This window comes from Theobroma cacao, chromosome 2 (assembly GCF_000208745.1).
Source record: "Theobroma cacao cultivar B97-61/B2 chromosome 2, Criollo_cocoa_genome_V2, whole genome shotgun sequence".
NCBI lineage: Eukaryota > Viridiplantae > Streptophyta > Magnoliopsida > Malvales > Malvaceae > Theobroma > Theobroma cacao.
Window position 1 is genome coordinate 39,660,927 of NC_030851.1, and position 27,422 is coordinate 39,688,348.

Consider the following 27,422-nt stretch of genomic DNA (forward strand, 5'->3'; position numbering starts at 1 on the left):
TCTTTTCATTTTCTTTTTTCATTCTTCTTGGTTGAATTAGCTATATATCTAATTAAATATTATATTTTTTAAATAAATTTCATCTATTCTTCCCGTGGTTTTAATTTTTTTTGTTTTCTTTAAATTGAAAATTCTCGTGGTTTCAATTTTTTTCATATAACATTTTATTATTTTTTTTCTGATTAGCATATCGTGGATAATTTATATTTAAGTTGTTAATTTTACCTAATAAAATTATAAAATACTCTTTTAAATGTGAACAAACAAGTTAATTTTGAATTAAAATATTTTAATAATTTTATTAAATAAAATTAACCATTTACCTTTCGTGAAATCAGAAATTATTCCCAAAATATTAATCGAGAAAAAAAATGATATTCACATGTTGGTAATTATAAAAAAAAACCACAAGGTATTATATAAAAAAAAATTTGACATGCCGAACAATCTTCTAATCTTACACTCTTTAAATTGGTAAGGCTTTTTATCAATTCAGTTACTTAACCAAGCAATTTTAGGAATTAGGCCTTTTACTATAAGTAGGCTGAATTGATTTATTAGGCTGGGGGTAATGGCTAGAAAAAGTTTCATTAAGAAAAATTTATGAATTAATTAAAGAATTATTGTACTACTTTCTTCTAACACGCAAATTAATTAGAGAATCAATTAATGTAATTAAGAAAATTATCTTAGTAATTTTAATTTTCATCTTTTATTAAACAAAATATATGAAACACTATAAAAAAAGAGAAAAAATAAATGTGGAAAGCAAGTGTTTTTTCCATTTCCAAATAGCCATGTACTTAATGCAGTACCGAGAATTTTGGTACAAAGAAAAAAAATAGTTAAAGTTCATAATTTAATGTTAAAAACAATAAAAATAACTGATATAAAAATTAAAAAAATTAAAATAAATTAATTAGAATATAACATCAATTCTTATATAACTATTTTATATAAAAGTAAATTTATGTATTTAATGTTTCAAAACAAATTACATTCTATAAACTTGATTCTTTTTTATATTAGAAAATAAGAGGAAGCATGCAACAATATTTACTAAATCGAACATCCAAGTGCTTTAAATTCTTAAATATGATTAAAAAAGTTAAAAATTTTAATTAAAAATAAAATATAAATTGTTTTTAGATAAAATTTTTATGTATTAAAAGAAATATTAATGTATAATAGAGAGTGAACAAAACCGCGCCACATGGGATCCGACCGAACTGCCGACGTTGAAAACTATGTAAGACCGGGCCCACAGTTCGTCTTCTCAACCAATCAGAAAAAAGAAAATTTAAAATAAAAAAAAGAAGGAAGTAGCATGCTTTCCATTTCCGCGTCTTCCCCGAACGAACTCAAATCCATACTGTCTCCCACCTTCAGCAATCCGTGAAGAAACTCGGATTTCCAATTATTCAGAACTTTCCTTTGAATTCTTTAACTATGGTTTCCCTCTTCAATCTCCAATTCCCGTAAAAAGAAGGGAAAAACAATGGCGCGTTTATTGCCCCTGTTCTTCATTTTCTCTCTGTTCTTCAGCCTCTCTTCTTCCAAAACTCTCAAACGCGACGGTGATATCCCTGATTTCCTTGATTAGGATTCTTTTTCTTCTTTGTTTTATTGATTTTTTTTTTGTTTTGGGATTTTGGCAGTTAAAGCATTGAACGAAATTAAGGCGTCGTTGGGGTGGAGAGTGGTGTACGCTTGGGTCGGTGACGATCCTTGCGGTGACGGAAACCTGCCGCCTTGGTCTGGCGTCACATGCTCCCTCCAGGGTGACTATAGAGTCGTCACCGAACTGTAATTTTCCTCACTTGGTTTTCAAATTTAATTACATTTATTTGTTTTTCTTATCATTTTATTTATTTTTTGTTCGTTTAATTTTGCAGGGAAGTTTATGCAGTGTCGATCGTCGGGCCATTTCCCATTGCGGTGACGAATTTGCTGGATCTTACACGACTGTACGGTTAATCTTTTAGCTGATCATTAAATTTGTATTTTCAATAAATAATCTCTTTGTTTATTGCATATCGCAGTGATCTGCATAATAACAAGCTGACCGGACCGATCCCGCCTCAAATCGGACGGCTCAAACGTCTTAAAATACTGTATGTTCCCCTTATTTTCTCTTAAAATTATGTGCGTTCTTCAGCTTCATAGCTGGAATCTGAGATTTTGGAATGATGGGTACTTTTTGTTAGGCTTTTTGAACCTTGATTTGATGTCATTCCTTTGCTTTTCTGTTTGTTTGGTTTAGTAATTTGAGGTGGAATAAGCTACAAGATGTACTTCCTGCTGAAATTGGTGAACTTAAGAGTCTAACACATCTGTAAGTAGTACCTGCTTCATTAGTTAGACTGTTGTTCTTTTTTCTTTTTTGATTTCATACTTGTATGGAATTTGTTTGTAGGTATCTGAGCTTCAATAGTTTGAAAGGGGAAATCCCCAAGGAGCTTGCAACTCTACCGGAACTTCGCTATCTATATCTACATCAGAACCGTTTTTCAGGGCGTATTCCAGCAGAGCTAGGCACCTTGCAGAAACTTCAGCACTTGTAAGATTACTTATCTCCATCAATGCATGATCATATCCGTTGAATTTTTAGGACAGACATCCGATCTAAACATGCCATGTTTTTGTAGGGATGTTGGGAACAATCATTTGGTAGGTACTATAAGACAACTCATACGCATTGATGGTTGCTTCCCATCACTTCGGAACCTGTAAGTTAATTTCAGTTGATTCTTGGTTTTTTTTTTTTTTCAAACCCTGGGTTATATTGAATGAATGGCTTGTCGCAGTAACTTTTGTTTGAAACTTTTTGGCATGTAGTTACCTGAACGATAATTACTTAACGGGAGGAGTTCCAGCAGAGTTAGCAAGCCTGACAAACTTGGAAATCTTGTAAGTAATAGCGGTTTAACCTTTGGGGATATGTTAAAGAGTGCTCCGGTCTTAACTCTGATTTATCAATTGTTGTATGGGTTACAGGTACCTATCCAACAACAAACTGTCTGGAGTAATACCATCTGAAGTTGCTCATCTCCCTAGGTTGACTTCTTTGTAAGTTTCTTGTTTGATGTTTGTGATACTTTGTATTTCTTCTGGATCTGTCTCAGGTTTTTTAGTTTCAATTTTACATGAATCGAGCTGCCTGGATTTTAGTCTATGTGACTCAAATAGACTCTTCGTTAAAAGCTTGGAGCATCAACATCTGAATTGATGCCTCTTTGTCACTGGGTTTGCCTTATCTTCCAGCTTTCTGAGCTAATTTTGCATTTTGCTGTCATGTTTGCTGGTTGGATCTAAGTGGCATGCTTGCTTCTTTCTTCAATTAAGAAAATTAGGACAGACTACAGCAATCTATTCTATATGCATGTATCTGGAGTCTTGTACACAAAAATGCATGTAGGTTTATGAATTTGTCTCCGTACATGTTCTTATATTTGATCTTATTTGAACTGCAGGTATTTAGATCACAATCAGTTTGCAGGAAGAATTCCTGAAGCACTCTACAAACATCCCTTCTTGAAAGAAATGCAAGTTCTCTTCAGCACTCTTGTTCCTGCAAACTTACAACTCTTATAACGTCTGTTAATTGACAATTTATTGTACTTTCTTTACAGGTACATCAAAGGAAATTCATTCCGGGCAGGAGTAAACCCAATCGGTGTCCACACCGTCCTGGAACTTACTGACTCGGAGTTCCTAGTTTAGTCAAAAACAGCAATATAGTATTCTTTATTGTTATATCATTTTTGGGAAATTGTGATCATGTTTGCCTTGACGTTGGTTTATCTAGTTCTCTGGCAATGGAAATCTTAATGTTTACCCACTGAAGGAAACTGATAGAAGAAGCAGGTCAAGGTTTTGATTGGTTAAGAGTATACCTTCATTGTTTTCTTTTGATTCTGGGGTAAAACAAGATATCTTAGCTTCTGCCATAAAAGAGACATTTTATCATTTGCCCAAGACAAGGAATAGCACTGTCAACACAATAAAGTGACAGTGAAGGGTATGCTGGTAGTTACGGGGGAGTGTCTGAACTTGTCCTATAATAAAAAAAAGCGGGCCAAAATCACCAAAGATGAACTGAGAAGAAGCTTTCAGACAACAAGCTAAACGCATGTTTAGGCCTTTGACATAGAGCAGATCTGAGGTGCATGATTACACAATTCAAAATGACAAGATCTGATAAAAAAATGAAAAGTAGCATTATAGGTGACATTGACATGGATATCACTATACCAGCTATAAGCATATACCTTTGGAGTCAGCTGCGTGAACACTGAATTTTTACCTCAATTTGGCTAACAGGGTAGGAATGTAGTGGTGCACATAGGAACTATTAACTTGGGGGAAAGGAGTATATTGGCATGCCTGGTGCAATCAGCACATGGAAAGTCAGATTGAGATGGCTTTCTCTTCACCAGATAAGAGGATCTCCAAGCATTTATCATCTTTTTTTCTGTAAAATTGTTGAGCCCCTCCTTACCGTCCATTACATTTGATGTGTTGTCCACAAACCACCATTTAACTATGTGAAACTCCTATAAAATAGTGACTCTTAACTGACAACATCCACTTTGGGTCCATAAAAATCTGGAGAACTGTCTGTATAGATTCGTTCACAGATGCAGGTCTATAGACTCTTCATTCAACACCAACATTTGGCTGAAGGTATACCAAAAACAACCAAAAAACTAAGCTGTTGCTGGTGCTTCATTCGTTACATGGTATGCGCAACAGTAACTGGTGCTGCAACGGATAAGGGCTCAAACAGTCAGCCATACTGACTAAATATATATTGTCCTGTAATCCATTTGCTTTTCTAACTTTTCCAATATCAAGTGTATGTCTTCCATTTGTGGGTGGCTTTTCTCCCCAGCAATAAACTCATGAACTACTCCATTGATCTTGACAGAGCTGCAACCTGGTACCTTATTCACACCTCGGTTTTTCATCATCTGTTTTATTATTTTGGCGTCATAATATTTTCCCAAGGCTGCATAGAGATTTGAGAGCAAAACATACACCCCACTATGATCTTCAAGTTGCATGAGCTTCTCAGCTGCAACCTCAGCCAGTTTGGTTTGTCCATTACTACAGCAGGAACTCAGCAATGCTCTCCAGGCAATGGCTTCATCAGAGGGATTGCTCGAATCAGGCATTCTTTGAATTATTTTATTTGCTTCTTCGAAGAGCCCACCTCGGCTAAGTAGGTCAATTATACACCCAAAATGTTCACTTTTAGGCTCAATGTTGTACACCTTACACATTCTATCCAGTATCGTTAGACCTTCAAATGCCATGCCAGAATAACTACAAGCACTAAAAACAGCAATGAAAGTAATGTCATCAGGCCTCACTCCATCCTTCTCCATTTGCCAAAACAGTTCAAGTGCACTTTCTCCATCTCCATGCATCGCCATCCCAGAAATCATGGCATTCCAGCTTACAACATCTCTTTGCTGCATTCCATCAAACAACTTTTCAGCTATATCCAAATTCCCACATTTTGCATACATATCTAGAAGACAAGTACTCAAACGAAGGCTCAATGGAAATTTTTGTTTATCCAGATACTTATGAATCCAAATTCCGGTATCTAATGCACCTAAATGAGCACAGGCGCAAAGAACACTCACATATATAGCCTCATCAGGCTCTATGTCACTCATCTGCATTAGCCTGAACATATAAAGACCCTCTTTAAAACAATTATTTTTTACATATCCAGAAATCATAGCACCCCAAATTCCTGCATCCTTCACAGAAGCCTCATCAAAAAGCAATCTTGCAGTGTCAATATCACCTATTTTCCCATACCCAGAAATCATAACTGTCCATGAAACAAAATCTGGCCACGGAATCTCATCAAAAATGTACCTTGCTACTTTCACATTATCAAATCCACAGAACATAGCAATCAAAGCATTACCCACAAAAATGTCAAACACAAAACCCAATTTCAAGCAATGACCATAAACCAATTCCCCAAAGTAAAAATATTGCAACTTTGCACAAGCTTTCAACACATAAGGCAGAGTATAATTATCAGGGTGCATGCCCTTATCCAACATGTTATTGTAAAGTTGGGTGGTTTTAAAGATTTCACCTTTGAGAAACAAAGCTTTGATCATGGTGTTGCAGATACAAATTGTGGGGTTTTCAATGCGTTGGAAGAGGTTGCAAGCATAGGTAAGGCTGCCACGATTTGGGTTTGCGCAGAAAGCTAGAAGCCTGCTTAAAGCAAAGCTGTTGGTGCCAAGACCACACGTGATTGCGTGTGCATGAGCTTGCCTTAGTTGGTTCATGTTCTTGCATCTCTCCAATAGTTTTAGGCATCTCCTGCTACTGCTTGACATGAGTTTGACGACCACCTCCCTTTGCCCGCTAGAAAAAAATGGTAACCATCAGCTGGGGCTTCTTCTCTGCACAGCGTTTGTCTCATCATTTGTTCGCCACCGTCGACAGCTTTCGTAGCTCAGTTGGTTAGAGCACCCGTTTAGTAAGCGGGAGGTCTTGAGTTCGACTCTCAACGAAAGCAACGTAACTTTATTTTTCTCTGCTTGCCTGCATTATCTGCCTTTCTTCTTCCCGGATTCTGGCCGAAGCCTGATGAGAATTTAAATTAGAAAGAAATCATCTTCGCAATTTATGTGCAATATTTCTCCATCCTATTAATAAATATAATTTTTAAAATTTTTTTATTTTAAATGTATATACATTATTTATAATTAATTTTAAAAAAAATTATATTTTATAATACGATATCCATATTTAAAATTAAAATTTCGATCCACGATTAGTACTTCAACTTAACAATATCCTACAGCAGCAGCTTTTTCTTTCTTTTGTTCTCCTTGGGTTTGCCATATAAGAGTCCTAAACTAATACTAAAACCAAAGTGATAAGCATTAGTTCAATTTGACTTGCCATGAAACACTCAAGTTCATAGATTCACAGAGATTCTGATTTTTCATTGTCACATAAATATACAGTTCCATTCGACTTGATATGAAACAGTCAGTTTAATAGATTCACTAGATCATAATTTCTTCATTGTTATCAATTTTTAACGGACTCTTACCATATACATATATAAATCCTACCATATCCACTAACATTACTTGTATTAGTTTTTCAGATCCCCCTCCTCCTGTTAGTTTTTCAGATTTTGTGATGATGATGGGTTTCAAAGGTTTAATTTGTTTCATCATCCTTCTTTCATGTCTGTCGTTCTCATCGGCAGAAGACGTGAAAGTTTCCATCAGAGGAGCAACTACAATCGCTAGAACAGATGATAACTTCGTCTGTGCTACGTTAGACTGGTGGCCAACAGAAAAGTGCAACTATAATCAATGTCCCTGGGGAAAAGCTGGACTTTTCAATCTGGTAAATTTATTTATTTATTTATATATATATATATTTATATTTGAGTATGTGTAAATTATATTATTGTAGTTAGAAATCTATAACCTTTTCCTATGATATTATGTCTGTTTGCAGGATTTGGAAAACAAGATTCTAGCAAGTGCAATAAAGGGTGAGTTTTAAATTGCTGGTTTTCATTGTTGATGAGAAATAGTGTTTTTTAGACTAACTGTGGTGAAAACTACTTCCAGCATTCAATCCTTTGAGGGTCAGAATCGGTGGTTCATTGCAAGATCAAGTGGTGTACAAAGTGGGAAACGTTAAGAAGTGCACTCAGTTCAAGAAAGTCGAGGGTGGTTTATTTGGATTCTCCGAAGGGTGCCTACCCATGGAAAGATGGGACGAGCTCAATAACTTGTTCAACCGAACAGGGTATACTAATTTTTTTATTTATACTAATTTATTTTTGTTAAGGTTGAGATCAATAACTAAGTATCTTTATTAATCTCAATTATATTGCAGAGCAAAGATTACATTCGGGTTGAATGCTCTTTTGGGGAGAAATGAGTCCAAAACTGACAAGGGTCTTTGGGTTGGTGATTGGCGTGTGGACAATTCCAGGGATCTGATGAAGTATAATATTGAGAAAGGATACAAAATCGATTCATATGAATTTGGTAACTAAGATTGATTACTACCTGAAGCTTTATATACCCTTTTTTTGGTTCAAATTTTGATCAGTAAATTTTGTCAGGGAATGAACTCTGCGGGTCTGGGGTATCTGCAAGGGTTGAGGCTAAGCAGTATGGTAAGGATGTTATAGCACTAAAGAATCTAGTAAGAGAGTTGTACCCAGATCCCAAGACTCAACCCAAGATCTTAGGTCCTGGTGGATTTTATGAAGAGGAATGGTTTAAGACCTTCCTGAAAGTCACAGGACAAGATGTTCTGGATGGAACCACACACCATATCTACAATCTTGGACCTGGTATACATACTGCACTAATTCATTCATGTTTCTATATATATACATATATATATATATATATATATATATATATATATATTTATGTATGTATTGTTTATTTCCTTGATTTGAATGATGCATGCAGGTAATGATCCAAGTCTGATTACAAAGATTCAAGATCCATTTTACCTGAGTCAAATTGCTCAGACATTCAAAGATGTTGCAAAGATCGTCGAGAAGTTTGCACCCTGGTCAGAAGCTTGGGTTTCAGAATCAGGTGGTGCTTATAACAGTGGTGGCAAAGATGTGTCCCGTACCTTTGCCAATGGCTTTTGGTGGGTTCCCTTTTGTTTCTCTTAGCCATTAAATTTTCTTCGTCTTGCAGATTAAACAGTTTGCTGATGATTCACTTTTCAAATCTAAAACAGGTATCTAGACCAGCTGGGTATGACATCAAAGTTCAATCACAAGGTTTATTGCAGACAAGCTTTGATTGGTGGCAATTATGCTCTCCTGAACACTACAACATTCGTTCCAAATCCTGATTACTATGGGTCAGTATCCTGAAGATTTCCATAGCTATTTTCATTCTTTTTTTTTTTTTGCTAAGTTTAGTTGCATTAGCCTTTCACCATCTGCTGATATTGGTTGGTTTCGTTCCTGCCAGAGCTCTTCTATGGCACCGGCTTATGGGAAGTCGAGTAATCTCTGCAACTCAGGATGTTTCTCCACATCTGCGTGTGTATGCTCATTGTGCAAAACAAAAGGCAAAGCTTACACTTTGATCAAATCTTCGTTTTGTTTACCATAATTTCTGATAGAAAAGTTTGATCAATTCCTGTTCTGTTTGTGTGCTGCAGCCTGGGATTTCCCTACTTTTCATCAACTTGTCAGGCGAGAAATCCTTCGAAGTCACCCTTTCCAACGCCATAGACCTGCAAGTTAAGCCTAACTTCGAGTTCAAAGGCTACGAGAAAAGGGAAGAGTACCACTTGACTCCCGAAGATGGAAACATCCAAAGCGATGTCATGTTGCTGAATGGAAATCCATTGAAGCTCAAGGGTGAATCCGAAATTCCGGAAATGAAACCTACTCGCGTGGATCCTAAGACTGCCATCTCCGTTGCCTCTCACTCCATCGTTTACGTAACTATCGAAGACTTCCATGCTCCAGCCTGTGCTTAATTATTCCACCATATTTGTTTCTTTTTTCTTTTTTCTTTCAGGAATTAGAGTTTTAGGCCTAGTTTTTATATGAACTTTCTAATGTTCACAAAAAATTTTCATTGTTGTTTTATATTTTCTTTTTATTTAGAGTGAAATAAGATTCGGAAAAGTTTTTTTTTACGTATATCATAAAAAAAATCCGAAACAAAAAAATCAAAATATTCTATTGATATAAAATGAAAACCGAAACCGATTTTCTTTTATTAATAAAAATTAAATCAGAGCTATAGTTGCATGAATTTCAAGTTTAAATATCCTTTGGAAAGATAAGGTTTGTAGTAATATAATAATAAATATAAAAGCATATGTATTTATTTGTTATATTTTGATTATAATCATTTTAAGTTATTTTTATTTGATTATAGTTTTCAAGTATAATTATAAATTAATATGAATTTCATCTCTATTGAATCACTTCTATTAAAATCATTCACTTGACTTAAAATTCTTTATTCATTATATTTTTAAAATTTATCCAATCTGTAAATAAAAGTTTTAATTCCATTCAATCACTATCTTTTAAAAATTTTAAATTAAAAAAAAAATCACTATCTTTAAAAATATAATTCACTTTGTTCAGAATTCTTTCTTCATTATAAGTCTAAATCATAACCATATTTAACTCTTTAATTTTTCACCAAAAAAAAAAGCTTGGGCCAAGGAACTATAAACTCTCAATTATTTACATTTCAGACTTTATATTATACATATATATATATATATATATATATTTGAAAATAACATTAACAAATAATATATATTAATTGAAGAATCATGTACAATGCAAACAAATACTGATACCCAAAAAGATTCTTCAGAAACCTTTTGGGAAAAGAAACCTTCCATAAAGGTGTGTAAAAGATGAAATAATATAAATAAATCTGACTATTTAAAGAAACCCAAAAGCATGAAGGGAAAGAATACGTTTCTTGGCTGACTGCACCTTTGAGATCCAATCCGACCTTTGCATGCAAAGCATAATAACCAAACCTTGCTTGCTTTTGTCTTTGCCTATGACTTACCTTAACAATTCTTCCTTCCTCTAGGCTTAAAAGCAAGCAGCAGCAGCAGCCCCCTCCCACACCAATTCTTTGCTCAGAAAACAAGTTTGTGATATTCAGGAGAGAGTCATCTGAAACTGTAATGGAGGTTTTGATTAAGCAGATGAGGTAAAGTTCTACTTTCTCTTTTTGGTAAAGGAATTGGAGTTTCATTAAACACAAAAGCTGATTACACGGGTACTTCTATCCCTCATCCAACATAGGTAAAAGTAACATGTTCCATTTTCTCCTTGATTTTTCTCAAATTTTTCGATTGTATCTCGTGAATAACTTTTGTTCTCACGGGTATATAATAAAGTTAGCAAAATACCTTTAATCCAAAGTCCACATATTTATTTTTATTATTTTAGTAGGTAAAATTAACGATCTAGTTTGTTACGAGAATAGAAATTATCCGCAAAATATTAACAGAAAAATAAAAATTATAATGTGTTACATGGAAGAAATTGAAATCACGAAAGGTGTTAATGGAATTTAAACCCTTTTGAAAGTAGAAATCAACTACTATAAGCAATAAATTTCTGCACTGTTTATTAAGACCAATAGCTGATTGAATTCCCCTACTTTTGTTTCTGACATTAGAAATACAGGAATTGCAGTAATCTTGTATAGAAACTTATTGCTTACTGAAGTGCAGAATATAGGGAAAAAGAAAACTAGCTGTGTAGATAAATTTGAGCAGAAGAAGTAAAAAAATATATCTGCTTGGAAACTTGCCTTTCACCGTGTGTAAGATGTTGATGTCCTTAGGGATCTGCTGCCATTTGACTGACCGCTTGTGTCAGGGGACGATTTTTCTGGTGCCGGACGAGGAACAATAGGAGAGTCGAGCAGTGTTAGAAACCAAAGGCTACCACCACAAAAAACTCAATCTTTCAAAGGAGGTAGCATTTCATCCTCCATCATCATTTTAGAGAGTTAGACATAAAAGTTGAAGCAACAATGACAGAACTGAATTTTGGGTTTTGCAGAGAAGAGAAACCAGAACTGGTTCCAGAAACAATTTTCTCGCCAAATGATGAGTTGGAATAATGATTCAAACCGTAATACAGAGCAAGTAGTTGCAGTTGCAGCTGCTGCATATGTTATTGAAAAGATTGCAGGATCAAGCATCCATGGTCAAAAAAGAAGCAGTGCGGGTCTTGAACCCTCTTTGATCAAGGATAAGAGCATAAGAGAAGGTAAGACATTTTCAATATTGAAACCTTAAATTGTATCTGAAAGATTCTCAGGTAAAGATGCAAAGCGTGAGAAATAGAATCCAGATATCCATGCAACAGAGCATTATAAATTTCTACATGCTGCTGATGCTTAACAAAAAATAAATTGGCAGTTGAAGGTTCAATGAAAGGTTCAGAAAGCGCAGAGAGCAAAGTGCCAGTAACTGACGCCACAGATGGAAAGGCTACTAGACCTGCTCCATCATTTAAAAGAGCTCTTACTTTTGCTGATTACATTGGCAGCACTAGCAGCACAAAACCCAAAAGTAATCAGAAACCAGAAAGTGCAGCACCAAAACCTGATCTCCCTACCAAAAAACCTGAAAGGGCAGCACCAAAACCTGATCTCCCCACCATAAAACCTGTAAGCACAGCACCAAAACCCGATCGTCCCACCATAAAACCTGGAACTACAGCAGCACGACCTGAACAGCCTCCTACCTTTACACCTGCGGCTCCAGTGATAGAAGTGAAAAAACAGAGTGCAGCAATGCCAGAGACAAAAGCAGAGGAATGGGAAAAAGCTGAGATGGCGAAGATCAAAGAACGGTAATCATCCGTTAGCAGCTTATTAAGTACTATCGTATGGTACCAACCAATTAGTAGCAATATATTAAAGCCAGAAGCAACTCAACTTGCATTGAAGCAACAAACGCATTGCCAACATTAAAAAGTCCATCTTCAATTCAACAAGCAATTACTATTATATCATCTTCTTCACTAACAAATAGATTACAGGTATGTGAAGTTAAATAGCACTATACTTGCCTGGGAGGAAAAGAAGAAGAAGAAAGCCACAAACAAGCTCAACAAAGCAAAGGTTGGATTTATTTCCCTTTTTTTTTTCTTTAATTCAAACTAATTCTTAGAAACTAACAGCGTATTTCTTGGGGCAGCAGAGTGAATTGGAGGAAAAGAGAGCACGTGCCTTAACCAAATTTAGGAATGAGATGGAATATATCAAACAAGTGGCAGAAGGAGCAAGAGTGCAGGCAGAGGCAAGGCAAAGAAGTGATGTGCTTAAAGCAAAGGAAAAGGCAAATATAATTAGAACAACAGGAAAAGTTCCAAGGACATGCTTCTGCTGCTGAATGTAAATAATTATGTAGAGTCATAAGTTTTAAGTCACATATGTAAAGATCATTTTCACAACGCTGTGACTAACTCAAGCATGCCAATCACAAGCAGAGACACCAGTAATTGAATAATTTAACACTTGCTTCAATGAGAAATTACTTAAAGGACCTCAAGTAGTTTTACTAAATCTTTCTGCCAATTTATGTTTGGTATGAACATATATGAAGACATATAGTAGCTGATACAGGAAAAATGCACCCGATTGTCCTTAGAGTTTCTTACTCAATCAAATTATATGTTTAGAATGCTAGGAATATGGTGATCAATTGCAGAATGAGTTTTCTCTCATTTTGATTATGAAGGAATTTGAATACTCTCCTTTAGATATTAAGCATGAAAGGAATGGCACATGCAGAAGGTAATAATTAGAGAGCTGAACCATTTCAGTTGTTCATAAGATGCAAGTACTAGATGCGAGCCCAAGCAAAAACCGGGACAACCCCTCCACCCCTGTTCCTTTGAAATCACCATCAACATGAAGACTGAACCAAAAACTATGCCATTTCTGCATTCTGATACATTTAAAAAACCAGTTAAAAGATAATAGTAAGTAAAGCCATAGAGTCATTATGTTAAATGCTGCAATAAATCATAATAATTCTCAAGGCTAGAAAATCAAGCAACCAGCAAAACCATTTACCTGACCTCTAAATCAAGCATGCAACAATTTGAAGTACCAGATATCTTATATCAATATGCAGTAAGACAATAAAGGCGGAAAAAAAAGAGAGGAAATAAACACCACAATTAACTGCATTATATTCTTTTGGGAACTCCAGCTTGTACAACAGGTGAGCAGCCACTTCAATGGCATCTAATTCAAGGACATGATCACAATTTTAAAAACAAGCCTTGAAGACTTTTTGTAGTCATACTCCATCATTGAAACAATACATTAATCTGAAAGCTTCAGGATGCTAAAAAATCCTGTTACCAGCGACGGAGTTACTAAATTTCAAATAAAAGCATTGGGGAGAGCATTGGAAGAAGGACGAGGCCGGCTTAGGGATTACACCATTAGATGAATTCATCTGGAGATTGAAGTCATCCGGAGCCATAAATCCCTCAGACCTTTGAAGTGAGAATGCAGCATCTCATGAGGTTATTTCTCTTACCAGCCTATCCAACATAGGGAATGCAAAGTACAGTACCAAGAAAGATGGGATGGCGAAAACAACTGTCACCAGCAAGTAGAGTACTAAGATAACAGCACTCGCCGGTATTACAAAGAAGACAATTAGAAGGAATATGATGACCAATGGGAACTTGGATGTAAAGTGAATGAAGAAATCCAACGATTTATGAAGTGAGAAATGATGCCTCTCCACATTATTTCTGCCATCATTATCTTGAGAACTGAGTTGTCCAGGACGATGAGTATATGACCCTCTCCTAAAGACACCACTGGTCGCTTGATTTCCAAGCATTAGATTACATCTCGGAGAGCCAACCGGTTGATTGTATCCAGATGAAGTTCTCCTCCCAAGGCCATACCTATCCCCATTTAAGCTCTCAATCATCCATAGAAGGAAGAAATTCTTGCGAGGGAACTTGAGATTCCCCTTATAAACCAGCCGGAGCGATATCAAGTGGCACCACGGGCAAGAAATGAACAAAGGGATCTTGATTTGCTGAGTGGGGAGTTTCAAAACAGCAGGCTGAAGCCCCAAGATACAATTTTGGCAAAGGGTGTGACCACACCATAAGACGTAAGGCACATTCTCAACAATGTTGAAAGATTCCCAACAAATCGGGCATTCCAACCCTTCCTCTCTACTACATGAGCACACCTCATCGTCCGAACACTCGGAACAAGCTCTATCCGCTTCTTTTGTACTCTTTAACCCAATGCTTGCAATGGCATTAGAAGCAAAACCCCACATCGTGACAGAACAATAAAACACAAATAAATCAATAACCACTGCAGCTAACTCTTAACTACTTAGACGGGAAAATCTGGGTCGTTTTCCAATCAGCAATAACTGTACCAAACCTTAAAAACAAAAAAAAAAATGATGATTTCCAAGAAAGGGAGTCAATCATTCAAATATCTTACAATTCTTGATTCTTAAACATAATTATGCTCATACAATGCAAAATTAAATGTCTGGAAGTGGGCAAGGTACATAGGAAAAAAAAAGGACAGAGATTGGAATCTCGAAGACAATGGGAAGCTGGTGGAGGGAAAAAAACAGAAGCGAAATCGCATAACAAATGGAAGAAGATTTACCTTAAAAGTTAGCTGAATTTGAGGAGAAAGGAAAAGGGTGGGGACCGTCGGGAGCAGAGAAGAGATCCAAAGAGAAAAGAAGAGAAAAAGGATTTCGGATTTCCCTCTGTCTCTCTCTTTCTCTCTCTCTGTTCTTCCTCGACGAGTTCGGGGAATTTACCCCATACTCTGTTTATAAATAAAAACCAACCTGTGGTCCGAACGGCAACAGTACAGCGTGTATAGCGCTTTAAAACGCCGTCGTTTAACTCTGCCATGGTTTTTTCCTTATAAAAATAAAAAACTTTTATTAAAGAAAAAGAAAATAATCTAATTATTCTAAGAATTAAAATTGTATTTACTCAAAGAAATGAGCATTTAAATCTATTTTTTTAAGATAAAAATATTATACTTATCATTAAATTAAATATTTATCTTTTATTAATTTACAAATAAAAATAATATTTACAGTACCCAGAACTCATGCAATTGTTTGGTCACAAGGATTCTTGCATCAAATGCTAGATTGTTGGTCATGGCATTCCACAGAACCTTGAGTAGTTCAACAATTATTTCTACTATTGTTGTTGTTGAGAATTTCCTGGAATAAAAAGATAAATCGATTTTTATCTTGTTTTGCAATGCTCCCACAATTCTTGCCTGTTATTTCTTTATTCTCTTTAAGGAGCACCATGACTTCAATTTCCCATCTCCACCCTAATCCCACCCAACTCTTAATTACCACTGGAGTTAAGCTCTAATGGTTTAATTAGTTTTAAATCAAAACCATAAATCTTGGAAGGAATGAGTTAAGCTCTTGAATTACCACTTGATTTCAATTTTGGAAGGAAAGAGTATATACTATAACAGGTTCTTTCTGCTCAGATTTCTAGCGAAGGTTTTCATGTTTTGGCAAGAGCCAGGTTTGCAAAACCAGTAGACCTTGCTCCTCGGTCCTCAAGGAGAGTTCAGGACTACTACAAAGGTTTTAATCAGACTGTTTGGTTTGCGAAATCAAAATAAAAAAATAAAATAGTTCTTCTGTGAGAATGTAAAAATTGACATTATATTAATTTCTTTTTAATTTTTCAAGTTCCAACCACTCACATTATCGGATAGACTTGAACCAAGAGTTAATGGATTGATGAAAAGAAACTATTTAATCACTATTCTTTAAAAGTCCATTTGGATCTATACCAGATTTTCAATACTGAATTGCAATTGAACAACAAAAATTGGGTAATATTCACTTACGATTATTGCAGTAGACAGACAGATTTAGCAGAATTCTAAATCACTTATAGCTGCATATTATACAGACTAATTTGCATAGAGCATACAGCAAGAAAGAAAGGGGGAAAAAAGAGAGGAAAACCAATCATTACAGCTTGCTCAACTACAGGGTTGATCAGTGTTTCTTCAAGAAACCTTGAGCCATCTTCAAGTAATCCCCATAGCCGCCACTTGCAGAATCCTGGTGGCCATGACCATGACCACCGCTGGCATGGGGCTCCGATTGTTTCTCAGGTTTGGTCGAGTGGGCAGAATGAGTGGTGTTGGGGGTTGAATGGGAAGAGTGGTACTGGTGCAGGTAATTCTCAGCCTTGTCAACATACTTACCAACGCCCTTCTCCTGATCCAGCTTGCCGTAGTGCGAGGCAGCACCAAACAGATCAGCGGCTGCACCGGCAACCTTTCCCTTGTCAACCTTATCGCTTTCATGGTGCAGTGAGTTCTTCGCTGCCTCCGCCACCAACTTAGCACTAGAGAGGAGCTCAGAGGAAGATTTTGGGGGGTGCTTCTCGTGGTGAGAGGTTGGTTTATTGTGAGGAGCTGACTCCATTGAAAGGATAGCTTCAGGAACAGGTGTAGCAATAATTGTGATAGAGGAGGATTGGCGATGATATCTCCTTTTTATCCCTAGTGGATGTATAGATGGCTGGTTGTGCCTTTAGGCATAGAAAATTAGACCATTGACCCTCGATGCAGGGAACCTTCCTTGCGGTGTCGGCTACGCGTTACCTTTCCTAGTAAAGACTAAACAGGATTCTTGCTTATTCTTGGTTACTTGATTTCTATTTGTCAAATCAAATTGTGAAATACGCGCTTAAAAATATATAAAAACAAATAGTAGGAAGTATTCTGGAAGAGGTGGGGATGGATTCAACCTTAGGTCATATTCTGAATTGATTCATACTAACAGTTAATCAGACAGATTTTTTTGTCAGACTGGGGACCAATTCCCTACCCTATCTGCTAGACTTTGTCCAAGTGAGAAAAGGCAGTAGGCCAAGAGTCCATTTAATCACCATTGTCCATGGCAAATATTGAAATTGAACATAAACAGGGTAACATTTATTTAAAGATTTGTGCAATAGATTAGCAGAATTCTCACTACTAACTTATTGCTTCATATTACATAGATTCGGATGGAGTCATAGACCATACAGCATAGGGGAAAGGAAAAAGAAAACAGATTAAAAGCCATCAACAGTGAACACAGCTCGGTGAACTACTACAAGACAAAATCAGTTTTACTTGAAGAAACCCTGAGCAACCTTGACGTAATCCCCAACGCCAGCGCTTCCAGAATCCTTGCCATCACCACCGCTTGCATGCGGCTCTGACTTTGCAGGCTCAGGGTTGGTCGGGGTGTCAGACTTTTTGGTGCCCGGGGTCGCTCCGGAAGACTCGTATTGGTGCAGGTAATTCTCTGCCTTATCAACATATTGTCCAATTCCCTTCTCCTGATCCAGTTTGCCATAGCCTTTGGCAGCACCTAGAAGATCAGCAGCTGCACCAGCAACCTTCCCCTTGTCAACCTTATCGCTTTCATTGCTGAATGTGGATTTTGCTGCCCCGGCTACCACCTTAGCACTAGAGAACAGTTCAGAGGAAGTTGGGGTACGGTCTTTCTCTGACGCCATTGTTAAGTCTGGGAGAGCTCTAGCAAAAAGTTTATCAGTGACCAGGATATCGAAGATGTGATCATATCTCCTTTCTATCCAAGCGGATTTAAAGAAGCTCTTGACTTGCTAGGATGAACTATGGACCCACTTCCAAGTGTCGGTAACACGTGTTCGTTTCTTGGTTCCATGGCTGCCACGCATTGCCCTTGGCCTTTGTCAGTTTTGAGAGTCTTGATTGGCCTCACCCTTGATATTTTTTCTCTGGCGCTTGGCTTCAGTATGACATCCAACCAAAGCTGTCGACGGAGCAATCCTACCCTGTAAAAAAGCTTGATATTTTCAAGTGGTCTGTCAATTGTCAACTGTCACATTGTCATCCCTTCCTCTCTCTCTCTCTCTACGGTCGCTGTCTGTGACTCGTGTCTATCCCGTGTAAGGTGCTCAACAGTTAACATGCCCTCAGGATTCGAGCAAAAAGTCTTAACGACTCGATAGGCATTTAATGGGAAGATTGGTGCTTACTGGTTAAAAGTTAAGAGTTAGACAACTACTCCGACAGGGCAATTTCACTCTGGCACTGGCATTCGATTAATACCCCATCTTTGTTAGTTAGTAGTTCCTATCTTTTTAGTCACTTCTGACTATGTAATGGGTATTATCCAAATCGTTTATATAAGATTAGAATAGTTTATAAACAGGTTGAGGTTGAATATAGTTAATAATTTTGATATAGATATTAAAATGTCTTCTATAATTACTTGATTTACATAAATATAATAATTAGGCTTGAGAGGTTAAAAGATGACAACATCCACATGATACTGCTCAGCAGGATGACCACATTCTGTCACCGTGCAGTTTCTCAAAACCCTTGCATTAAAAAGGGGGAACCAACCCTGGCAGAGAGCAACCTATCCTCAATTCTTAATACCAAAAGCCAGCCAGCCAGCCAGCCAGCCAACCTGCCTGCAGCCAGATGGTTTACCACGAAGGGGTGCCACCTAAGAACCCAGGCGGTTTGGCCTGAGCTAGGCCTTTGCCAAGCTGCTATGAAAAGGAAGGCTGAATGCTAATGCAGCCAGCAGCAACCGGTTGTGTTCTCAGGTCACCCCTTCGCGGTACTTCTATCTTCGCTTTTGTTTCTCACTGAATCACCATGCTTATGGCTACATTTTCGCAATAGAAGTACTTGTGTCCGAGTCCATTACCCCCTCTTCAAAACGTTAATCTGCCGAGGTATGCATTGTCTTCTCTTAAATCACTCATTGTGGGACGCTGAATTTGATATTTAATAAAAATTGATATATCATTAAATCAACTTAAAAATTCACTTTTTCATTTTTTTTAAATTAAAAAATATATATGAATCCATTTTTTCAAGGATGACAACGATATTACGAGATATTTTTTTATATATTGGTAATTTAATTTGCTAACAATGTGATATGAATATAGATTTTGTTAAAAATTTAATATCTTATTTGTATTCTATCCATTTTGACATTTTATTCAAGTTGCAGGATATAAACAATTTTTTTTTTGTTTTTTGTTCTTAAGAAAACACAAAAAATAGCTTATTTCATATAAAATTAGTACGACCCACTATAATTTAACATCTTTTTCCAATTGAGTGACATCAAATTGTTATTGGAGTTATTTTATTGAGTGGGATTTTTTAAAAATATTTTTTGAATTTAATTTTTTTATTTAAGGGAAAAAAATATAATTGATTGTCACAATAATTGCATTTTGGAATATTAAAATTATATATAAGAAAAAAAAGATTAATGTAAATTAAAGTTTTAAGACAATTTTAATGCTGTTGATTAATTAGGCTTCAACTCTTTTTCTTTTTTCTTTTTTTAAATTTAAAATGCATTTAACTATTATTTTAAACTGAAGTGCGGTGAGTCACAGTCGGTGAGAGGCGCACCACCGCTCACCGAATCTAAAATCCCCAAAACCCTCGAAGCAAACCCCTAAATCCGCAATTCGTCCGTACAATCCTCACCATAGATATGGAAATCGATCCTCCAAAGAAACAAGAAGATCCCCAAATCAAAGATAAAGACCTCTTCAAAGCGGCGGAGACCGGCGATTCTTCCACATTCAAATCCCTTTCGCAAGACCAGCTCTCCAACTCTCTTAAACTCCGAAATGAAGACGGTCGGTCTCTCCTTCACGTCGCTGCCTCCTCCGCCCACCCCGAGGTAAGTCTATACTCTTTCTCTCCTAAATTTTCTTTTTTTTTTTGGAAATATTTGTTAATGTGAATGGAATCAATTACGTTAGGTGATGAAAATACTCTCAGCTGCTGCTGATGAATCAGTTCTGAATAGTTCCGATGAGGAAGGCTGGGCCCCGATTCACTCCGCCGCGAGCATTGGTAATTTGGAAATTATGGAAATTCTGTTGAGCAAAGGTTAGAGACTTTTCACGCTCATCCTAATGTACTAATTCGTTAATCTTATTCTGAATTCATTTGTGCATATATGTACTTAAATTGATTAAGATTCTTCTACCTGAGTTTAGGGAAAAATTTTACTATGCTGTAAATTTGGTTGTCAAGGATGATAATTGGGCATAAGTCGGTTGTTATGATTCTTGTCTCAAGTGTGGGAATTTTTTCGTCTAGCTGATGATGTTTATCACTTTCTTTCAATTTACCTTTGTGAAGGAGCGAATGTTAATTTGAAAAATGACGGTGGCCGCACGGCTCTCCACTATGCTGCTAGCAAGGGACGGTTGAAGATTGCTGAGCTTCTGATCTCGCACGGTGCAAAGATTAATTCGAAGGACAAGGCTTGTAACTTCACACACAAATCGTTTTGCCTTATATAGGCGCTGTATTTTTTCTTTTTTCTTTTGCTTTTCATTTCTCGAGCAGTATTTTCATTATAACTTCCATCTCATATGCTGATAATGTGATTCAATGCAGGTAGGATGCACCCCATTGCACAGGGCAGCTAGCACCGGAAACTCAGCGTTATGTGAATTCCTAATTGAGGAAGGAGCAGAAGTTGATGCTGAAGACAGAGCTGGCCAAACTCCTCTTCTGAATGCGGTCATTTGTCAGAACAAGGAGGTACTTTCTTTGAACTTTAAGAAACATAAGTTTGAAGCTTGCTGACTATGCTCCCCATTCCGGCTCATTAACCTCATCTATTTTTCATTTTCTTTTCATTAGTGTTACATTTGACATAACTGCTAGTAATGCACAATTTAGACTAGTTAGTTTTAAGCTACTATACTGAGTTACATTACTGTTAAATAGTGAGTTAAGATGGGGAACATCTTACAAAACGTTGTTGACTTTTGGAATTTTTTTCCTGTCAAATTATATTTGTTTGGTTGACAGGTAGCCCTCCTTCTTATAAGACATGGAGCAGATGTGGACATAGAGGACAAGGAAGGATACACTGTGTTTGGCCGAGCTTCAGATGATTTTAGACCGAAATTGGTTGATGCTGCCAAGGCTATGCTTGAAGGATGAATGACTCTTGGCAGGTGGCTGGAGTGTGATGTGCTCATTAAAAGTAAATTTCTGGACAAATTGCACAAATAACGGACAAAAAGAAAGCACTCTCGAACTTTATTTTGTTTTTATCAATCCATCTTGTGAAGAATCTATTGGAGCATTGAAACAGGAGTTTGCTTTAGATTTATTAGGTGAAGGATCAATGTGCTGCATATTTTCAACTAGATTTCTGTCCCTCCCCAACCTGCCCTTCTTTCACAGTGCGCTGCTGCTGGTTTTGACCATGGAGCAGTCTCTCTCTCTCTCTCTCTTGCTTTCTTCTCTATAGCCTCAAATCTGTCAGTAAGTAGTACGTTCCTTTCCGTTTGGTTTGAAGGAAAAGAAAACAGAGAAAGTACAGAGGGAACCATTGCCAAGGTGGTGATAAGCTCTAGACATGCAGGAGATGGTGGGGAGAACAAGGGTGTAAGTGACGTCTGACCCATTTATACTTAACCCAAATTGAGTTTTTTGTCGACCTATCTAGGACATAGCTTTATATTTGGATTTCTTCACAACTAGGTGGAGAGGAAAGAGAGTGCTGGCTTTCATGAGCTTAAGTCAGCTATGCTTATTACCAGTTTTGTAAGAATTTTTGTAATAGTTTTTCTGTATGCTTGAAAGTTAAAACTGTCTCCTTTCGGTACTAGCAGATCCTTAACACGTTCCAACTATCTAAGGCTGTGTAAGCTGTAAGGTAAACGTAAATATAATAATCTCCATTTTCCCTGTGATGATTCAAGAAAGTTAGTTGGTTATATTTTATTGTCCTTGGATTAGAGAATCAAAGGATATAATAATAATCCCACGTTATAAGAAGAAACGATGAACACCCACTCTCTCCGCTAGTCCAGGCTACAGCTTTGCAATTTCCATACTCTGTAAAGATGTCGAACTCCGATGGTATCCAATCCTGTCTTCATGTAGCTCTCTTACCTAGCTCTGGCATGGGTCATCTGATACCTTTCCTTCGACTTGCTGCCTCGTTTCTCCGCTGCCATTGCCAACTCACTTTGATCACCACAGACCCTGTGGTCTCCCTGGCTGAATCTCAACTCATCTCTCGTTTCCTTTCTGCGTTTCCTCCAGTTACTGAAAAGAAATTTACACTCCTCCCTCTTGATCCAGCCACGGCCAATTCCACCGACCCTTTTACGCTCCAATGGGAGACTATTCGCCGGTCAGCACATCTTCTGTCTCCTCTCATCTCCTCTCTATCTCCACCTCTCTCATTTATCGTCACTGATATAACCTTGATGTCCTCTGTCATTCCAATCACTGCAAACCTGTGTCTCCCTAACTACATGCTCTTCACATCGTCAGCCAGAATGTTCTCCCTTTTGGCATACTTCCCTTCAACCAAGACTGCTGATGGTTCTTTTCAGTTTGGCAATGTCATTGAAATTCCAGGCATTCCACCAATACCCAGATCATCACTGCCTCCTGTACTTTTAAACTCAAACAGTCTATTTGCTAAAAATTTTTCAGAAAACAGTCAGACGATCACTAAATTGAACGGGGTTTTGATCAACACCTTTGAAGGGCTAGAAAAACAAGCTCTAGATGTGCTTAATAGTGCAAAAGGGTTGCCGACAGTGTTCCCTATCGGACCTCTTCTGCGCTGTGAGTTTGAGGGAGCAGAATCTCTTGCCACTTTGAAGTGGCTTGACAATCAAAAGGAAGGGTCGGTACTATATGTTGGCTTCGGAAGTAGGACAGCCACGTCAAAGGAGCAAATAAGAGAGATCGGGATGGGGCTACTCTTGAGTGGATGTAAATTCTTGTGGGTGGTGAGGACTAAGATACTTGACAAAGAGGAAGAAGAGGGTTTGGATGAGATACTGGGGTATGAACTAATGCAGAGGATCAAGAGTAGTAATAATGGTTTGGTCGTAAAAGAATGGGTGAATCAATTTGAAATACTAAGTCACAAGGCTGTGGGTGGTTTCCTGAGCCATTGCGGGTGGAATTCGGTGGTGGAGGCTGCCCTGAATGGAGTGCCTATGCTGGCATGTCCACAACGTCAGTTTGGGGATCAGAGGATTAATCTAGAGGTGGTTGAAGCCGCGGGATGGGTCCTGTGTGTGAAGAGTTCGGGGTGGGGTGAGGATGTTTTGTTGAAGGGAGAGGAGATTGGGGAGAAAATTAAAGAACTCATGGCCAGTGAATCAGTAAAACTGGAAGCCGCAAGAATTGGTCAAGAGGCAAGGAAGGCCGCTGGGGTTGGTGGAAGTTGCGAGGATTCGCTCAAGAAACTTTTGCAGAGCTGGAACAAGGCGCACTGAGAGATTCATGGATTCATTTCTCTGACAGTTAGCAGCTTCGTGCCAGCTATTCTCTGTTTAGTGTTCTCATATATGTTTTATTACCACTTGTTTGTGCCATATGTAGTCTTGTTGTAGGTTGCAACTGGCTTTGTTTTACCGGCAGGTGGCCATTCCGACAACAGCTGTTTATAATCCAATTAATAAGATATTATTTCTATGGCAATCAAAATCTCTCAGACGCGACCTCGATTTCCTCTCTCTCTCTCTCTCACCCTCATTCCAGTCACCTGAAATCTGTCTCCCTACCTTCATTTTCCATTACTGTACGTTTCCAGGGCTGATGATGGTTCTTTACAGTTCGGTGATGTGATCTATGTTCCAGGCATTGATCCATTACTACCAAGATCATCACCTGCTCCACCACTGTTAAACTCGAACAGTCATTGCAAAAGTTTTCTGAGAAGACAGTCCCAATCTCTTGAAACTCAATGGGGTGCTGCTGCTCAACACGTTTGAAGGGCTGGAAAATTAAAATTATTGCAAAAGTTTTCAAGGCTATGCTTGAAGGATGAATGACTCATGGCAGGTGGCTGGAGTGTGATGTGCTCATTAAAAGTAAATTTCTGGACAAATTGCACAAATTACGGACAAAAAGAGAACACTCTTGAACTTTATTTTGTTTTTATCAATCCATCTTGTGAAGAATCTATTGGAGCATTGAAACAGGAGTTTGCTTTAGATTTATTAGGTGAAGGATCAATGTGCTGCATATTTTCAACTAGATTTCTGTCCTTCCCCAACCTGCCCTTCTTTCACAGTGCGCTGCTGCTGGTTTTGACCATGGAGCAGTCTTTCTCTCTCTTGTTTTCTTCTCTATAGCCTCAAATCTGTCAGTAAGTAGTATGTTCCTTTCTGTTTGGTTGGAAGGAAAAGAAAAGAGAGAAAGTACAGGGGGAACCATAGCCAAGGTGGTGATAAGCTCTAGACATGCAGGATATGGTGGGGGAAAAAAGGGTGTAAATAACGTCTGACCCATTCATACTTAACCCAAATTGAGTTATTTGTCGACCTATCCAGGACAGCTTTATATTTGGATTTCTTCACAACTAGGTGGAGAGGAAAGAGAGTGCTGGCTTTCATGAGCTTAAGTCAGCTATGCTTATTTTCAGTTCTGTAAGAATTTTTGTTGTACGTTTTTTGTATGCTTGAAAGTTAAAAACTGTGTCTCCATTCGGTACTAGCAGATCCGTAACACGTTCCAACTACTTAAGGCTGTGCAAGGTAAACGTAAATATAATAATCTCCATTTTCCCTGTGATGATTCAAGAAAGTTGGTTATATTTTATTGTCCTTGGATTAGAGAATCAAAGGACATAATAATAATCCCACGTTATAAGAAGAAACGATGAATACCCACTCTCTCCACTAATCCAAGCTACAGCTTTGCAATTTCCGTACTCTGTAAAGATGTCGAACTCCTATGTTATCCAATCCTGTCTTCATGTAGCTCTCTTACCTAGCTCTGGCATGGGTCATCTGATACCTTTCCTTCTACTTGCTGCCTCGTTTCTCCGCTACCATTGTCAACTCACTTTGATCACCTCAGACCCTGTGGTCCCCCTGGCTGAATCTCAACTCATCTCTCGTTTCCTCTCTACCTTTTCTAAAGTTACTGAAAAGAAGTCTACTCTCCTCCCTCTTGATCCAGCCACGACCAATTCCGCTGACCCTTTTACACTGCAGTGGGAAAAGTATTCGCCGGTCAGCACATCTTCTCTCTCCTCTCATCTCCTCGCTATCTCCACCTCTCTCATTTATCGTCACCGATATATCCTTGCAGTCCTCTATCATTCCAATCACTGCAAACCTGTGACGCCCTAACTACATACTCTTCGTGTCATCAGCCAGAATGTTCTCCTTTTTGGCATACTTTCCTTCAACCAAGACTGATGATGGTCCTTTTCAATTTGGCAATGCCATTGAAATTCCTAGCATTCCAGCAATACCCAGATCATCACTGCCTCCTGTACTTTTAAACTCAAACAGTCTATTTGCCAAAAAAATTTCAGAAAACAGTCAGACCATTACTAAAGTGAACGGGGTTTTGATCAACAAATATGAAGGGCTAGAAAAATAAGTTCTAGATATGCTTAATAGTGCAAAAGGGTTGCCGCCAGTGTTCCCCGTTGGACCTCTTCTGCCCTGTGAGTTCGAGGGACCAGAATCTCTCGCCACTTTGAAGTGGCTTGAGGATCAATAGAAAGGGCCAGTACTATATGTTGTAGGACAGCCACGTCAAAGGAGCAAATAAGAGAGATAGCGATGGGACTAGTCGTGAGTGGGTGTAAACTGTTGCGGCTGGCGAGGACTAAAATAGTTGACAAAGAGGAAGAAGAAGGTTTGGACAAGATACTGGAGCATGAACTCATGCAGAGGATCAAGAGTAGTAATAACGGTTTGGTCGTAAAAGAATGGGTGAATCAATGTGAAATACTAAGTCATAAGGCTGTGGGTTGGTTCATGAGCCATTGCGGGTGGAATTAGGTGGTGGAGGCTGCCTTGAATGGTGTGCCTTTGCTGGCATGTCCAAAACGTATGTTCGGGGATCAGAGGATTGATGTGAAGGTGATTGAAGCGCTCGGATGGGGCCTGTGTGTGAAGAGATGGGGGTGGGGTGAGGATGTTGTGTCGAAAGGAGAGGAGATCGGTGAGAAAATCAAACAACTTGTGGCGAGTGAATAATTAAAACTGGGAGCTGCAACAATCAGTCAAGCGGCAAGGAAGGCTTTATGTTCTCGTTTCTTTTCCCCTCTTTTTATTAAAAGATCTTCAATTTTTTTTTCATTATCTAATTGAATTATTTATCTTTTGATTTTTTTTAAACTTTGTGTTTTTTCATTCTTTTTTAATTTTCTTCTTTTTTCAAGATTTTTTAATTTTTTTCCACGTTATGCTAACTTTTTAAAAATATTTCTTAGATTAAACAATCGTTAATTTTTATTTAATAGTAAATAAAAGTTTTTATTTAAAAAAAATAAATTATACAATTAATCTATATACTCTGATAAAGTGATGGATTTAGTTTTTGCATAATCATTTGTAAATTTTAAATATATGCACATTTTAAAATTGACAATAACAATTCAATAATTATCAATATTAAATTTTTTTTATTATATTTGCTGNATAATTTAAATTTTTTTATGTATTATGCTGATTATATAACGTTGAATATGATGTATCAATGATGATATAATATTTTTCAATACTCTTTTTACTACTTTAATTTATGAAGTACAAAAATTTAATTTTTCTTTATTTCATTATATTCTTATCCTAAATCATAAAAGCCTATTCATATTTTGATCTATTTCTTTTTTAATTCTATTTAAAATTATTAATTCACGTTAAATAATTTTATGTCCATACTTATAAAATTCGTTTTAATGCTTAATCAGGTCCTGGGAACACTACTATTAGACTGTGCCTCCGTTCAGGCGGTGTAAGGTAAAAGTAAATATAAGAG

General features: G+C 37.3%; 9 protein-coding genes, 1 non-coding gene and 1 pseudogene across 14 annotated transcripts; 7 read left to right on the forward strand and 4 right to left on the reverse strand.

Moving 5' to 3' along the window:
* Positions 1,321–3,893, forward strand: LOC18610292 (probable leucine-rich repeat receptor-like protein kinase At1g35710). The gene is made up of 11 exons (XM_007045863.2): positions 1,321–1,577; positions 1,659–1,806; positions 1,896–1,967; positions 2,043–2,114; positions 2,264–2,335; positions 2,417–2,560; positions 2,649–2,729; positions 2,839–2,910; positions 2,998–3,069; positions 3,474–3,545; positions 3,633–3,893. Exons 1-11 carry the CDS (start codon positions 1,499–1,501, stop codon positions 3,721–3,723), a joined length of 975 nt encoding a protein of 324 aa, XP_007045925.2. The 5' UTR covers positions 1,321–1,498; the 3' UTR covers positions 3,724–3,893.
* Positions 4,095–6,638, reverse strand: LOC18610293 (pentatricopeptide repeat-containing protein At5g66520). The gene has a single exon (XM_007045866.2). It carries the CDS (start codon positions 6,372–6,374, stop codon positions 4,803–4,805), a length of 1,572 nt encoding a protein of 523 aa, XP_007045928.2. The 5' UTR covers positions 6,375–6,638; the 3' UTR covers positions 4,095–4,802.
* Positions 6,483–6,556, forward strand: TRNAT-AGU. The gene has a single exon. It is a non-coding gene; the product is annotated as a tRNA-Thr (tRNA).
* LOC18610294 (heparanase-like protein 2) lies at positions 7,190–9,677 on the forward strand. Its single transcript, XM_018115058.1, has 9 exons — positions 7,190–7,404; positions 7,519–7,555; positions 7,635–7,815; positions 7,906–8,060; positions 8,138–8,371; positions 8,496–8,685; positions 8,779–8,904; positions 9,018–9,117; positions 9,211–9,677. Exons 1-9 carry the CDS (start codon positions 7,192–7,194, stop codon positions 9,532–9,534), a joined length of 1,560 nt encoding a protein of 519 aa, XP_017970547.1. The 5' UTR covers positions 7,190–7,191; the 3' UTR covers positions 9,535–9,677.
* LOC18610295 (uncharacterized protein At3g61260) lies at positions 10,328–13,506 on the forward strand. 4 transcript variants are annotated; one of them, XM_018115061.1, is made up of 5 exons: positions 10,328–10,840; positions 11,388–11,818; positions 11,971–12,406; positions 12,596–12,677; positions 12,754–13,506. In XM_018115061.1, exons 2-5 carry the CDS (start codon positions 11,653–11,655, stop codon positions 12,946–12,948), a joined length of 879 nt encoding a protein of 292 aa, XP_017970550.1. In that variant the 5' UTR covers positions 10,328–10,840; positions 11,388–11,652; the 3' UTR covers positions 12,949–13,506. The 4 variants fall into 4 exon arrangements, with proteins under 4 accessions (XP_017970550.1, XP_017970551.1, XP_017970552.1 ...); XM_018115062.1 differs by having other exon boundaries at positions 10,328–10,745; XM_018115063.1 differs by lacking the exon at positions 10,328–10,840 and having other exon boundaries at positions 10,850–11,521; positions 11,609–11,818.
* Positions 13,726–15,473, reverse strand: LOC18610296. Its single transcript, XM_018115065.1, has 2 exons — positions 15,225–15,473; positions 13,726–14,987 (listed from the first exon to the last, which is right to left on the reverse strand). Exon 2 carries the CDS (start codon positions 14,875–14,877, stop codon positions 14,089–14,091), a length of 789 nt encoding a protein of 262 aa, XP_017970554.1. The 5' UTR covers positions 14,878–14,987; positions 15,225–15,473; the 3' UTR covers positions 13,726–14,088.
* On the reverse strand, positions 16,415–17,240 carry LOC18610297. The gene has a single exon (XM_007045870.2). The coding sequence runs from the start codon at positions 17,044–17,046 to the stop codon at positions 16,612–16,614; it is 435 nt and encodes a 144-aa protein (XP_007045932.1). The 5' UTR covers positions 17,047–17,240; the 3' UTR covers positions 16,415–16,611.
* On the reverse strand, positions 17,531–18,208 carry LOC18610298. Its single transcript, XM_018115067.1, has one exon. The coding sequence runs from the start codon at positions 18,128–18,130 to the stop codon at positions 17,738–17,740; it is 393 nt and encodes a 130-aa protein (XP_017970556.1). The 5' UTR covers positions 18,131–18,208; the 3' UTR covers positions 17,531–17,737.
* LOC18610299 (26S proteasome non-ATPase regulatory subunit 10) lies at positions 19,064–25,136 on the forward strand. Of its 2 annotated transcripts, XM_018115066.1 has the most exons (7): positions 19,064–19,348; positions 20,015–20,322; positions 20,405–20,534; positions 20,790–20,914; positions 21,051–21,197; positions 21,471–21,619; positions 24,483–25,136. In XM_018115066.1, the coding sequence occupies exons 2-6, from the start codon at positions 20,131–20,133 to the stop codon at positions 21,603–21,605; spliced, it is 729 nt and encodes a 242-aa protein (XP_017970555.1). In that variant the 5' UTR covers positions 19,064–19,348; positions 20,015–20,130; the 3' UTR covers positions 21,606–21,619; positions 24,483–25,136. The 2 variants fall into 2 exon arrangements, with proteins under 2 accessions (XP_017970555.1, XP_007045934.2); XM_007045872.2 differs by lacking the exon at positions 24,483–25,136 and having other exon boundaries at positions 19,065–19,348; positions 21,471–22,363.
* Positions 22,446–24,119, forward strand: LOC18610301 (UDP-glycosyltransferase 13). Its single transcript, XM_007045874.2, has one exon. The coding sequence runs from the start codon at positions 22,517–22,519 to the stop codon at positions 23,912–23,914; it is 1,398 nt and encodes a 465-aa protein (XP_007045936.2). The 5' UTR covers positions 22,446–22,516; the 3' UTR covers positions 23,915–24,119.
* LOC18610302 lies at positions 25,323–27,407 on the forward strand (annotated as a pseudogene).

Coding starts and splice junctions, on each gene's coding strand:
- LOC18610292 (XM_007045863.2), top strand. CDS start 1,499: ATGGCGCGTTTATTGCCCCTGTTCTTCATTTTCTCTCTGTTCTTCAGC. Junction 1,578..1,658: donor CAAAACTCTCAAACGCGACG/GTGATATCCCTG, acceptor GGATTTTGGCAG/TTAAAGCATTGAACGAAATT. Junction 1,807..1,895: donor TATAGAGTCGTCACCGAACT/GTAATTTTCCTC, acceptor TTAATTTTGCAG/GGAAGTTTATGCAGTGTCGA.
- LOC18610293 (XM_007045866.2), bottom strand. CDS start 6,374: ATGTCAAGCAGTAGCAGGAGATGCCTAAAACTATTGGAGAGATGCAAG.
- LOC18610294 (XM_018115058.1), top strand. CDS start 7,192: ATGATGATGGGTTTCAAAGGTTTAATTTGTTTCATCATCCTTCTTTCA. Junction 8,061..8,137: donor AATCGATTCATATGAATTTG/GTAACTAAGATT, acceptor AAATTTTGTCAG/GGAATGAACTCTGCGGGTCT. Junction 8,905..9,017: donor CCAAATCCTGATTACTATGG/GTCAGTATCCTG, acceptor CGTTCCTGCCAG/AGCTCTTCTATGGCACCGGC.
- LOC18610295 (XM_018115061.1), top strand. CDS start 11,653: ATGATGAGTTGGAATAATGATTCAAACCGTAATACAGAGCAAGTAGTT. Junction 11,819..11,970: donor GGATAAGAGCATAAGAGAAG/GTAAGACATTTT, acceptor ATAAATTGGCAG/TTGAAGGTTCAATGAAAGGT. Junction 12,678..12,753: donor ACAAGCTCAACAAAGCAAAG/GTTGGATTTATT, acceptor TTCTTGGGGCAG/CAGAGTGAATTGGAGGAAAA.
- LOC18610296 (XM_018115065.1), bottom strand. CDS start 14,877: ATGTGGGGTTTTGCTTCTAATGCCATTGCAAGCATTGGGTTAAAGAGT.
- LOC18610297 (XM_007045870.2), bottom strand. CDS start 17,046: ATGGAGTCAGCTCCTCACAATAAACCAACCTCTCACCACGAGAAGCAC.
- LOC18610298 (XM_018115067.1), bottom strand. CDS start 18,130: ATGGCGTCAGAGAAAGACCGTACCCCAACTTCCTCTGAACTGTTCTCT.
- LOC18610299 (XM_018115066.1), top strand. CDS start 20,131: ATGGAAATCGATCCTCCAAAGAAACAAGAAGATCCCCAAATCAAAGAT. Junction 20,323..20,404: donor CCTCCTCCGCCCACCCCGAG/GTAAGTCTATAC, acceptor CAATTACGTTAG/GTGATGAAAATACTCTCAGC. Junction 20,535..20,789: donor GGAAATTCTGTTGAGCAAAG/GTTAGAGACTTT, acceptor ACCTTTGTGAAG/GAGCGAATGTTAATTTGAAA.
- LOC18610301 (XM_007045874.2), top strand. CDS start 22,517: ATGTCGAACTCCGATGGTATCCAATCCTGTCTTCATGTAGCTCTCTTA.